The 14,456-nt window shown below is 38.2% G+C and overlaps 1 protein-coding gene across 2 annotated transcripts in view; it reads right to left on the bottom strand.

Moving 5' to 3' along the window:
• Positions 1-14,456, bottom strand: part of ERO1A (endoplasmic reticulum oxidoreductase 1 alpha) — a 48,090-nt gene that overhangs the window by 7,808 nt on the left and 25,826 nt on the right. The window contains exons 8-11 of one of the 2 annotated variants that reach the window (XM_070419591.1): positions 13,919-13,965; positions 5,650-5,661; positions 730-756; positions 510-602 (exon numbers count right to left, since the gene is read on the bottom strand). In XM_070419591.1, coding sequence (XP_070275692.1) covers positions 510-602; positions 730-756; positions 5,650-5,661; positions 13,919-13,965 — 179 coding nt within the window. The remainder of the gene's footprint in view (positions 1-509; positions 603-729; positions 757-5,649; positions 5,662-13,918; positions 13,966-14,456) is intronic. The other variant, XM_070419602.1, reaches the window with a different exon arrangement.

Genomic DNA, 14,456 nt, shown 5'->3' with positions numbered 1-14,456 from the left:
TACTAATGAGTTTGAAGCCTTCAGGTTACTACAGTTTATTTCTAAAATGTAAAAATTACTCTAGTTCCAGAATAAATATATTACTGATGAAAATCAACCATGGTCTCATTTTGAAGAGCATTCTTAAAGGCTAAAGAGCAACAGAAAATGCTTTTACCCATTAAACTTCAGGCCTGATGCTGGCACACAAATAAATGAGTTCTGATACAGTAATATCTAAAGAATAACAAACTGTGCTGTTTCAGTTCTCACAACAGAAGAACATTTCCAGAGAGATGTGTAAAGTTTTGAGCAGCTTCTTAAAAGAAGGTAAAGAGCTAAGATAATGCTGAACTTTTCCTTATAGTAACTACAGTTCCTGTATTCCGGATTACTACCATTTAAGAATGAACTTTTCCTGCCTAGTACTCAGTAAGGTTAGTAGTGTTCCATTCAGGTAAATACCAAGAAAATGTTAAGAATACCTGAAAAAAAGTGTGGTAAAGGGAATGAAAGTAAACATCACATACCTTGCAGAAGATACCGTGCGCTCAAGTGCACATTAATGCTTGCATGTAGGCCAGATATCAGTCTGTAGAAGGCTCTTTTTTCTACACAGAGACCTAAAAAAAGGAATTTGGAAATAGACATTTCATATGTGAAACTTGTAAGGTTATGAAATTAACTTCATGTGTCTTTTTAAAAATGAGGGAAAAAATCATTTAAATTTGTTGAAAAGTTTTCAATTACCTTCTAGCCAGCTGTAAAATGTGTTCTCTGAAATTAAAAGAAAAGTCACAAGATTACAAAAATGCCAAAAGGTACGTTTTTCAAAAGTTTAAAAATATAGCAAATGTGTGCCAAACAGTGATTTAAAGATTGTTTGACAAAAGGTCCAAATTTTATTTGCAATTTCTCCAAAGGAAGGAGAGATGTCTTGGTATGGGTTCAGGTAAGTACCACTCTCCTGCTCAGTCTTTGGAAGCCTTTAGCATTAAGTAGCTCAGTCTAATAACTTTCTAGATAAGGTGTTTTACAGAAAGTCAAAGCAGAATTTAAATGGTAAGTCAATACATGGAAAAATACTTAGCCTTGATAACAGTTCCTGCTATGAAAACTAAGAACTCATTATAGGTTTTTTAGATTTGAAAAGTAAATAAAAGTTATAAAGTAGAATTGGAAGTGTATATAACTCAGGGTATTATACACCATTCAACATTTCAAAAGAGCCAATCAAAGTTACAGAAACTAAAAATCACTTATATTCTGTGACCTAATAAGATCACCGTTAATATACTTAGACCTAGTAATTCTGCTTTTAGAATTATGTTCTAAAGAAATAATTCAATGCCCAGACAGTGTGGCTCAGTAATTAAGCATTGTCCTATAAACCAGGAGGTCAAGGTTCGTTTCCCGGTCAGGGACATGCCGGATCCACAGTGTGGGCCGTGCAGGAGGCAGCCGGTCAATGATTCTCTCTCATCATTGATGTTTTTATCTCTCTCTCTCCCTCTCCCTTCCTCTCTGAAATCAATAAAAATGTATTTTAAAAAAATAAATAACTCAAAATGGAGAGGGGTTATAATTTTTAGAAAGATGATTATGCTATATATATCAAAACCTGAAATAATCAAAATGAACAATGATGCCTAATTTAACAAGACAGAATACTATATGACTAGTTAACATGGTAGAATAATATGAAAGTCTTAAAATGACAATAATGGTCCCCAGGAGGGGGTATGTACCGGAGGCAATCGATTGATATTTCCCTCTCCCTTCTTGTCTCTCTCTAAAAAAAATAATAAATAAATAAATAAATAAAACATATTTTATTTAAAAAATATTTTAAATAAATAAAATGACAAGAATGTATAACATGAAAATATTTATCTAAAACAATATATTAAAGGACATAAATAATTATAACTATGTAAAGATTCTAAGTATGCATTTACTAGATATAGCAAACATTGTACTATATTGTTCTTTGACTACAGTTGCTTATAGTAGCCCTAACCGATTTGGCTCAGTGGATAGAGCGTCGGCCTGCGGACTGAAGGGTCTCAGGTTCGATCCCGGTCAAGGGCATGTACCTTGGTTGCAGGCACATCCCCAGTGGGAGGTGTGCAGGAGGCAGTTGAATCGATGTTTCTAACTCTCTATCCCTCTCCCTTCCTCTCTGTAAAAAATCAATAAAATATATATTTTTTAAAAATAAAATAAAGTTGCTTATAGTAATATTAAAAATGATCCAAGCAAGCATAAAAGTAATGGAAGAAATGACAAAAAGAATAAATCAGACTACTTGAAAACTTAAAATGTCTATTGGAAAGGAAAACTTCACAAATAAAAACAAAATACAAACAACAAAGTGTATAAAATGGATGGATGTTTCAAATTCAACAAAGGGATAATATCCTAAAAATATAAAAAGCTCATAAACTGAATAAAAATGCTAAAGTGCCCATTACAGATGGGCAAATAATATGAACAGAGAATTCACAATGAATAAATACAAATGATAATAGATAAAAATTGCTTAGTCTCATAAGTAATAAAAAAATACAAATTAAAACTATAGAGATATCACTGTTAACAGTAAAGATAAAAATATAATATTTAATGCTGACAAAGGAGGGGTAAAGTCAGCTGGCACAGTGATTGGAAGGGGTGTAAATTAGCACATCCTTTCCATGACAAAATGCAATCTCGTCCTATGTATCAAGAGCCTAAAATGCCATAACCTTTGATCCAGTAAAGCCATTTCTAGAAATCTAGGCAGTTAAGAGATAAATGTTTGTATACCCCTAAAACTATGTGGAAGCCCCTGTGAGGGTATTTGAAGGTGGGGCCTTTGGGAGGTAATTGGGTCAGCTGAGGTCATGAGGGTGGGGTCCCATGATGGAATTAGAGTCTTTATAAGAAGAGGAAGAGACCCAAACTCTCTCTCTCTGCCATGTGAGAATACAGCAAGAAGGCTGGCTATCTGCAAGCCAGGAAGAGAGCCCTCCCAGACACCAAATCTGCTGGCACCTTCAGAGGACTTCCCAGCCTCCCGAACTGTGAGAAACTAAGTGTCTTTGGTTTAAGCCTCCCAGTCTATGGTCTTTTGTCAAAGCAGCCTGAGCTGACTAAGACATAGGTTAAGGAAGCGAGTAGGCATGGAAATAATCTATATATACAAAGCAGTAATAAGCAAATTAGCCAGGCATCACAACCAGTTCAGGAGTAGGCTGCATCATGACCACTCAGAAGGAGCTGCGTGCACAGATGGGAGGGAGGGGACTTCGTGCCGCCCCCAGCCCCAGTAGACACACACCAGGGGTGGGGGGGCATGCTCCGAGCATGGCTCGGAGCACGTCCCCAGTGGGTGGTGGCAGCGGCCAGAGCGATGCAGCTCCAGTCCCAAATGCCTGGCAGTGGGTGGAGCAAAGCAGCCCAGGTCCCAGGTGCCTGGCAGTGGCAGGAGCAAAGCAGCCCGGGTCCCGGTGGGTGGCTGTGGCAGCCGGAGCGAAGCAGCCCGGGTCCTGGGTGCCGGAGGGAAGGAAGGCCTATTCTTACATGAATCTTTGTGCATCAGGCCTCTAGTTATATATAAAACTATAATATATCTATTATTAAAATGGGAATAATAATATACAAAACTATAATATATCTATTATTAAAGTATACATATATAAATAATTATTATTATCAAAATGTTAACAGAGAAGCAGTATGAGATAGTAACTAAGAGCATGGATCCTGGAGGCAAACTGCCTGCTTGGAATCCAAATTCTGCTACTTACAAGTCATATGATTTTAGCTGAGCTGCTCAATGGCTCTGGGACTGATTTTCCTTGTAATACCTCCTAGCACAGCCAACCTGGCTTAGTGGTTGGGCCTCGACCTAAGAACCAGGAGGTCACAGTTCAATTCCCGGTCAGGGCATATGCATATGCCCAGGTTTCGGGCTTGATCCCCCATTGGGGGAGTGCAGGAGGCAGCCAATCAATTATTCTCTCTCATCACTGATGTTTCTATCTCCCTCTCCCTTCCTCTCTGAAATCAATAAAAATATATATATATATATTTTTTTAAATACCTCTAAGGTTGTTGAAAGGGTTAAATGAAATCATATTTATAAATTTCTTAGAAGAATATTGCATGTAGTCTTAGCCATTATCATTATCAGTGATTTTGGAGTTGTGGGATTACAAGTGATGTGTTTTCCTATAAAAACCTTTAGTTTTGTTTTTTGTTTTTTTCAAATTTTGGACTGTGAATGGGGCAGGGAGAAGCAAGAGTGTAATATTGTTTGGGACCTAGCCTTCTGATGAAATTTTCAGTTCAGTTTTATAATCCTGATGTAGTTATTCTCAGCTTGGCCTGACTGTAATCCAGTTAGATAATCACCTAATCTGACAGCTTTCAGAGGTAACCTTTTCATATCTGACCAAAATGAATACATACAAATACAGTCATAAAAAAGATAGTTTCTCTAAGGAGAGCCTCCACAGATTAACAATCTTTTCTCTGATGAGAAGCAGGTTGAGATCTTCAAATAGTATTGAAAAAAAAACACACCAACAAAATAGCCTTTCCTGATGTAGGTGGAATACAGCATAGAACTAGGAACACCCAAGGCAGAATAAAGTTACTCAAAACTGAAAATTATAGGCTCAACACTAACAGTAACAAAATATGAGGCTCCTTGGAAAAATAATATCACTGCTAAAGAAATTTCTCTTCCAAACAGTAGAGTATGATTCAGTATTATTTTTTATTTTTGTTTTTTATTGATTTTAGAGAGAAGAAGGAAGAGGGAGAGATAGAAACATCAATGATGAGACAGAATTATGGATCAGCTGCATCCTCAACGCCCCCTGCTGGGGAATGAGCCTGCAACCCAGGCATGTGCCCTGACCAGGAATTGAACCATGACCTCCTAGCTCATGGGTCACATGGAGCCACACTGGCTGGGCTTGATTCAGCATTACTTCTAACGTACAATAATAAAATAGCAATGTTGTAAGACATTAATATTACTTTTTTAGACATAATGCAAAAGCAATTCATAAAAATAATGTTCATAAACTTCTGAGGGAGAGGGAAGTGATACTTCACATTTAGCCATTTTGTCTAGCTGGACGAAAGCTTAGTCTTTTCATACTGTTAAACACATGGCCTTAATAACAAAAATCATTTTGATCTCGCTCATAAAGCAAAAGGATTCTGAAAAAGACAAAGTAAACCTACAATATGTCAAAAAGTTTAACATTAGAATTAGAGAGTCGGCAATGATACCTACACCCAAGAGTCAGCATAAACCTTGGACGCCAGCAAATCAACACTCTGATCATGCCTGGAACCTTCCTGTATGAGTCCTAGCAGATCCTCGAGTTCAACCAGTAACAGGGTGTTTCCCTGTCTAGCTTTCCACGTGCAGTGGAACACGGAGGAGTGAATTATCAGAGGCTGATGCCTGCTGCCCCTACTGCCTGATCCCAGACACAAGCAATCATTTTCCCTTAATCTGTGCTTTCGCCTCCAGAATTTTAAATAAAGAAATAAAAATTAACCTCTTCTGAGTCTCAAAAGTGAGAAGAAAAAAAATTTTTCCAAATAAACATCTGAATCTATAAGAAAAGTCATATATGTAATGTATGATAAAGAGAGTCTACTTACCTTCACTTTTCCCTGAAAAACAAAACAAAGTGTTTATTATTATAAACTCCTTCCAGGTGCCCCTTTTAAAATACTATACTTCTATAAAAATAAGACTTTTAATAAGGGTTAGTTTTAGCCCATCCGTTCATCTACATAAGCAGAATCCATGAGATACTCCTGGCTGCAACTCTTATCGGTGATAGGAATTATGCCAGATTAGTGGCATCATCTCCAAGAGCCCCAATAAAGAGTAGTTGCAGCTCATATAAGATTTAATAGGGGCTAACAGGAGAGGAAAACCTAATCTGTCACCTGAGAGTGCTCTTGAATACCTTAAGGACTTACGGCTATTTGGCTGGCAGAGGCTTTCTCCACATTTATTTATCCTAAAGCTATAATGTAGTTTCTGCTACAGATTTAAAACCTCCAGACTGACATTATAAAATTTTACTCTATTCAAGAATATTTTTAGAGACTATTTGTAAGACTCAAATTATGCACAATTCAGCAGTTGGTATGCAGCTGCTCATTTACTATGGAAAAATTATCTTCATTTGCCCACTTTCATTCAATGCTATCACTGTTTGATTATTAGGTAACATATGCTCATTGCAAATATGTGTTTTTTAACAAGAGAACACAAACAAAATAAAAAATATCATTCAAAATTCCCTCTGCCCAAAGATAAATACCATTTACATCTTGGTAAATGTCTTTTTTCTTTGTGTATAGATATTTAGCTATTATATTTTTACAAAAATGTATTATACCTACTTCTGAAATGTTTTGATACCTGTTTTTTCTCAATGTGCTATTGGTCACTATTGATGCAAATGAATAAAAATTTCATCAACATTTATAATGGCTATGTGAATATACCATAAATCATTTAACCACTTCCGAAATGATAAACATTTAAATTGTTCCTATGTATCTTTAAGATAAGTGAAGGTGGCTAATTAATTTATCAGACCATAATGTGAGTTCATACTGAAGATCACCTCTTGTCCAGGAATTTGCATTTCATCTGATATTAAATCAATACCTTCGACTGAGTTACCATATGTAACTCCATAAACTCAAAAGCCTTGTTTAAAGATGTTCTCCCATTTCTAATCTAAGAAAGACTAATCTGCCAGCATTTAGGGCAGTGGTTCTCAACCTGTGGGTCGCGACCCCTTTGGCAGTCAAATGACCCTTTCACAGGGGTCGCCTAAGACCATCCTGCATATCAGATATTTACATTACGATTCATAACAATAGCAACATTACAGTTATGAAGTAGCAACGAAAATAATTTTATGGTTGGGTCACAACATGAGGAACCGTATTTAAAGGGCCAGAAGGTTGAGAACCACTGATTTAGGGGATGATGCAACCCATTGCTTTTGAGGAGGAAATTTATGTTTATGGACTATATGAGATCAGCAGCTATTCAAGTAAATTTAAAAACAATAACCTCGGAACAAGAGAGAAAATGGCGGAGGCTTAGACAGACGTGTTGGTGCTTTGTCCCGGACCAGATAGGGGCGAGCAGCTGAAACGGGTAACAATCGGCCCGATCAAGCTGGGGAGGTTCAGCTGAGAGACAGTCTGCAGCCAGGAAAGACAGAAAACTCCTAAAAAATGCGGATGGTTAGAGATTGAGGCTGAAACCTCCCCCTGGGCGCCAGCGCAGCGGCGAGACCGCGCCATCTCAGGCAGCGTTCACCGGCATCCAGAGATCGGCTACTGACCCGGAGGCAACGATTCGCAAACAGCGCGACTGCAAGAGCCAAGGGGAGACCTGCACCCCTCCACGGAAAGATTCAAGCAACAGCGGCCTCCTGATCACCACACGCTCTGCCTGGGGAACAGTTGCTGAGTCTGAAGCCACCCTCCACCAGCCAGAAGAGCCACCACAACTGTGAACAGCACCCATCAGAGGCTCTGCTATCAACAGAGGAGCCGCTGCTACCACAACCGCCCAAGGAGCAACCACAGACCGAGGAGCCACTGCCACCCAGGGAGCAGCCACTGCCACCCAGGGTCCAGCCACTGAACGATTCAACAACAAGTAATGTCAGTGAGATCAAACATGGGTAGACAAAGAAACCCCCAAAGGAAAGAAAAGGAGGACTCGCCAGAAAAGCAGCTAAGTGAGACAGAGATATACAACATGACGGAAAAAGAATTCAGAATAAGGTTCCTAGAGTACATGCACCGGATGTTCAAGAAGCAAGAAGAAACAGATGAAAAACTCAACTACGTATGCAAGAAGCTAGAAGAAACAGATGAAAAAATCAACAACTTAAGTAAGTCCCAAGAAGAAATGAAGAGCGACATAGCTGCAATAAAAAACACCATTGAAAGTATCAACAGTAGACTGGGAGAAGCGGAGGACCGAATCAGTGAATTAGAAGACAAGGAAGCAAAACACACTCAAACTGTACTGCAAATGGAGAAAAAAATTAAAAGACAGGAGGAGAGCCTAAGGGAACTTTGGGACAACATGAAACGAAGCAACATACGAATAATAGGGGTGCCAGAACAACAGAAAGATGAACATGGATTAGAAAACCTATTCGAAGAAATAATATCAGAAAACTTCCCTGAGGTGGGGAAGAAAAAAGTCACACAAGCCCAGAGAGTCCCAAACAAGGTGAACCCGAAAAGACCCACACCAAGACACATCATAATTACCATGGCAAATGTTCAGGATAAAGAGAGAATCTTACAGGCTGCAAGAGAGAGGCGGAAAGTAACATACAAGGGATCTCCCATTCGATTATCAAATGATTTCTCAACAGAAACACATCAGGCCAGAAAAGAATGGACGGAAATCTACAAAGTGATGCAAAGCAAAGGACTGAATCCAAGAATACTCTATCCAGCAAGGCTATCATTCAAAATTGAAGGGGAAATAAGAAGCTTCACAGACAAAAAAGGGCTAAGGGAGTTTATCACCACCAAGCCAGCCATGCAAGAAATGCTAAAGGGACTGGTGTAAAAGAAGAAATATCAAGCTCAGAAAGAAATCAGCCACACACACACACAAAAAAAGAAATGGCTACAAACAAGTACCTTTCAATAATAACTTTAAATGTAAATGGACTAAATGCTCCAAATAAAAGACATCGAGTGGCTGAATGGATAAAAAAACATGACCCATACATCTGCTGTCTACAAGAGACCCACCTCATTGGAAAGGACTCACACAGACTGAAAGTGAAGGGATGGAAAAATATCTTTCACGCAAATGGAAAGGAAAAGAAAGCTGGGGTAGCAATACTTATATCTGACAAAATACATCTCAAAGTGAAGGCCATAACCAGAGATAAGGAAGGCCACTTCATAATACTAAAGGGATCAATACAACAAGAAGATATAACCCTGGTAAACATATATGCACCCAATGCAGGAGCACCCACATACATAAGAAAACTTCTGGAAGATATCAGGGGAGATATCGACAATAACACAATCATAGTAGGGGACTTTAATACACCACTGACATCACTGGATAAATCCGCTAGACAAACAATCAGCAAAGAAACAGCAATCCTAAATGACTCACTAGATCAGATGGACTTAATTGACATCTTCAGAACTCTACACCCCACAGCTGCGGAATATACATTCCTCTCAGGTGCTCATGGGACATATTCAAAAATAGACCACATATTGGGTCACAAGCAAAGTCTCCACAAATTCAAGAAGATTGAGATCATAAAAAGCATCTTCTCAGACCACGATGGCATAATGTTAGAAATAAACTACAATAAAAACAACCCAAAATACTCAAACACTTGGAAGCTGAATAGCATGTTATTAAATATTGATTGGGTTACCGATGACATCAAAGAAGAAATTAAAAACATCCTGGACACTAATGACAATGAAAACACAACAATCCAAAACCTCTGGGACACAATGAAAGCAGTCCTGAGAGGGAAGTTTATAGCTCTACAGGCCTATCTCAAAAAACAAGAAAAAATGGTAGTTAATCATCTAACTCTACAACTCAAAGAATTAGAAAGAGAGCAACAAGAAAACCCCAGAGTGAGCAGAAGGAAGGAGATAATAAAGATTAGAGCAGAAATCAATGACATAGAGACCAAAAAAACAATACAGAAAATCAATGAAACCAAGAGCTGGTTCTTTGAAAGGATAAACAAGATTGACAAACCCCTCGCCAGGCTCACCAAGAAGCAAAGAGAAAGGTCCCAAATAAACCAAATCAGAAATGATAGAGGCGAAATAACAACAGACCCCACAGAAATACAAATGATTGTTAAACAATACTACGGGCAACTCTACTCCAACAAACTAGACAACCTGGAGGAAATGGACAAATTCCTAGAAAAATACAACATTCCAAAACTCAATCAGGAAGAATCTAAAAACCTCAATAGGCCAATAACTATGGAAGAAATTGAAGCAGTCATCAGAAAGCTCCCAGCAAACAAAAGCCCAGGGCCAGACGGCTTCACAGGGGAGTTCTACCAAACATTCAAGGAAGAACTAAAACCTACCCTCCTCAGACTACTACAAAAAATTCAAGAGGAAGGAACACTTCCAAGCTCATTCTATGAAGCCAGCATCACCCTAATACCAAAACCAGGTAAAGACATCACAATGAAAGAGAATTACAGGCCAATATCCCTCATGAACATAGATGCCAAAATCCTCAACAAAATCTTAGCAAATCGGATCCAGCAGTACATCAGAAGGATCATACACCATGACCAAGTAGGATTTATCCCAGAGATGCAAGGATGGTACAACATCCGTAAATCAATAAATGTGATACATCACATAAACAAATTGAAAGAAAAAAACCACATGGTCATATCAATTGATGCAGAAAAAGCATTCGACAAAATCCAACACCCATTTTTGATAAAAACTCTCAGAAAGGTGGGAATAGAAGGATCATACCTCAACATAATAAAAGCCATATATGACAAGCCCACAGCCAACATCATACTCAATGGACAAAAACTAACACCATTTCCCCTAAGAACAGGAACAAGACAGGGATGCCCACTCTCACCACTCCTGTTCAACATAGTACTGGAAGTATTAGCCATTGCAATTAGGCAAGAAGAAGAAATAAAAGGCATCCAAATTGGAAAAGAGGAAGTAAAACTGTCCTTATTTGCAGATGACATGATATTATACATACAAAACCCTAGAGACTCCATCAAAAAGCTACTAGACTTAATACATGAATTTGGCAATGTAGCAGGATACAAAATTAACCCCAAGAAATCTGAGGCATTTCTATACACCAATAGTGAACTTTCAGAAAGAGAGATTAGAAAAACAATCCCATTTACCATCGCACCAAAAAAATTAAGATACCTAGGAATAAACTTAACTAAAGAGGTTAAAGACCTCTACTCAGAAAACTACAGGACGTTGAAAAAAGAGATAGAGGAAGACATAAACAGATGGAAGAACATACCATGTTCTTGGATTGGTAGAATCAACATCATTAAAATGTCCATACTACCCAAAGCAATCTATACATTCAACGCACTTCCCATTAAAATACCAATGGCCTTCTTCAAAGATCTAGAACGAACTCTCCAAAAATTCATCTGGAATAAAAAAAGACCCCGAATAGCTGCAGCGATCCTGAGAAAGAACAAAGTAGGTGGGATCTCAATGCCAGATATCAAACTGTATTACAAAGCCACTGTTCTCAAAACTGCCTGGTACTGGCACAAGAACAGACATATAGACCAGTGGAATAGAATAGAGAGTCCAGAAATTAGCCCGAACCAATATGCTCAATTAATTTTTGACAAAGGAGGCATGAACATACAATGGAGCCAAGATAGTCTCTTCAATAAATGGTGTTGGGAAAATTGGATAGATATATGCAAGAAAATGAAAATAGACCACCAACTTACACCATACACAAGAATAAACTCAAAATGGATAAAGGACTTAAATGTACGACAGGAAACCATAAAAATTCTAGAAGAATACAAAGGCAACAAAATCTCAGACTTATGCCAAAACAATTTCTTCACTGATACAGCTCCTAGGGCAGTTGAAACTAAAGAGAAACTGAACAAATGGGACTACATCAAAATAAAAAGCTTCTGCACAGCAAAAGAAACCATCAACAAAACAACAAGAAAACCCACCTCTTGGGAAAACATATTTGCCAACGTCATATCTGATAAGGGCTTAATCTCCAAAATTTATAGGGAACTCATACAACTTAACAAAAAGAAGATAAACAATCCAATCAAAAAATGGGCAAAGGATCTAAATAGACACCTTTCAAAAGAGGACATTCAGAAAGCCAAGAGGCATATGAAAACATGCTCAAAGTCACTAATCATCCGAGAGATGCAAATCAAAACAACAATGAGGTACCATCTCACACCTGTCAGAATGGCCATCATCAACAAATCAACAAACGACAAGTGCTGGAGAGGATGTGGAGAAAAAGGAACACTTGTGCACTGCTGGTGGGAATGCAGACTGGTGCAGCCACTATGGAAGGCAGTATGGAGGTTCCTCAAAAAATTGGAAATGGAACTCCCATTTGACCCTGTGATCCCACTACTAGGAATATATCCCAAGAAACCAGAAACACCTATCAGAAAGGATATATGTAACCAGATGTTCATAGCAGCACAATTCACCATAGCTAAGATCTGGAAACAGCCTAAGTGCCCATCAGTAGATGAATGGATTAGAAAACTGTGGTACATCTACACGATGGAATACTATGCTGCTGTTAAAAAGAAGGAACTCCTACCATTTGCAACATCATGGATGGAACTGGAGAGCATAATGCTAAGTGAAACAAGCCAGTCAATGAAGGAAAAATACCACATGATCTCACTCATTCATGGATAATAAAGACCATTACAAACTTTTGAACAATAATAGATACAGAGGCAGAGCTGCCTCAAACTGATTGTCAAACTGCAGTGGGAAGGCCAGAGAGAGTTGGGGGGCAGGAGGGAGGGGAGTAAGAGATCAACCGAAGGACTTGTATGCATGCATATAAGCATAACTAATGGACATAAGACACTGGGGGGTAAGGGAAGGTAGGGGTTTGTCAAGGGCGGGGGGGGGGGGGGGGGAAGGACACTTATGTAATACCCTTTGTAATACTTTAAGCGAAAAATAAAAAAAAATAAAAAAAAAAAATAAAAAAAAAACAATAACCTCACATATTTGCTAAAAGCACATCAAAGATTTCATCGGTAAGCACGTATTCAGAGAATAGGTATAGATATTATAACTGCTTATTATAGATTGGAGAAGGGTTTGTGTCCCTTCTGCACCTACACAGTGCCTAGCATATAGTACATGGTGGATAATCATTTGTTGAAGGAACAAGACCATTAAATGAGGACACTTTTCACCCATCAATTATCTAACAAACTCTATGATGTGCTAGGCTCTAAATTAACAGATGAAACCAATAAATGTGTCCAAAGTACAGTGTAGATCAACAGATATGTAAATAGTAGTCAAATAATGCTAAACAGTGGAAAGGGCTGTAAGAGAAACAAGACATGGCATAAGATCACTTCCTGAGAAGAGACCACTTCCAGTTCGGAGGACCAGCGAAAGCTTTGTGGAAAAGGAAGCATGTGGGCCAGACCGTAAGTGTAAGTAGAAAATGAAAAACGTTAATGAGTTACAAAGACCTGTGAATTTGAAATCAGACTCCCAATAATTTCAAGTGTTGGGAAAGATGTGAGGTAGAAGGTTTTGGACATTCATTTAACTAGAAAATGAGTAAAAATAGTAGAAAAACTGAGCACACATTATGTGAAAATGCATAGGATAAACATATAACTTAATCTTCATACTATGGTAGTCTAATACCAGGAACTTCATTACAAAAATACTCCTTCCGCCCTAGCTGGTTTGGCTCAGCGGATAGAGCGTCGGCCTATGGACTCAAGGGTCCCAGGTTCAATTCTGGTCAAGGGCATGTACCTTGGTTGCAGGCACATCCCTAGTGGGGGGTGTGCAGGTGGCAGCTGATTGATGCTTCTCTCTCTCATCGATGTTTCTAACTCTCTATCCCTCTCCCTTCCTCTCTGTAAAAAAATCAATAAAATATATTTTTTTTAAAAAATACTCCTTCCTGAAGTGTATGTCAAACACCAATTTCTCTGCGAGAATAAGGTAAAACTTCTATGGAAAAAAGGAATACTAGTATATCACCTCACGTGCTCTTGCCAACCCTTTTCAGCCCTTCCCCCTCCTCTAACCAAAGTTCACTGGCTAATGAATGTAACAGTGCAATTAAATAACTCACCTTGACTGGAAGCCAAAGGATTTAAAGGTCTCTTAATTGTCTGTGGCCTGGAATCAAAATAAAGTTACAAAATATAAATATGTCATCTATAATGTTACTTAAGTAAAAATGAAAATTATCTCAGAAAGTTTCTTAGTGACTATATCCAAAACCAAACTGTTTTATTGAGCTTATAAAATATTTAGTTTTTGCTAATTGCTTTAAGGGAAGCAATTCAAGGGAAGGTGGTTGTTATTTGTTTTAATGATAATAGTTTCTGAGCTTTTTCCATTATAACAGCCAGAAAGTCATTTCCTAATCACCTCTTCAAACAAAGGAAGAAAAAAAATACCACTCAAGCTCTTCTCCTGGAGTCACTAAAATGCTTTTAAATGTATTACATACCCATATGTGTGTATATGCCACAAAGTACAATCCAAATTGAAAGACAAACAAAAAATGTAAATACCCAACACAAGCATTAAAATAAGAAAGAAAAAAAGTGTGGGTAGATTATCTTCCACTGAGGAAATCTTAGGCATCTCAGTCTTCCCTGTGG

The sequence above is a fragment of the Myotis yumanensis genome, unplaced genomic scaffold (genome assembly GCF_028538775.1).
Source record: "Myotis yumanensis isolate MYYU_CA2020_CCGP unplaced genomic scaffold, mMyoYum1.0.hap1 SCAF_1, whole genome shotgun sequence".
Taxonomy (NCBI): Eukaryota; Metazoa; Chordata; class Mammalia; order Chiroptera; family Vespertilionidae; genus Myotis; species Myotis yumanensis.
Note: the sequence above shows the minus strand (reverse complement) of the source record. Positions and strands in the feature narration are given on the sequence as shown.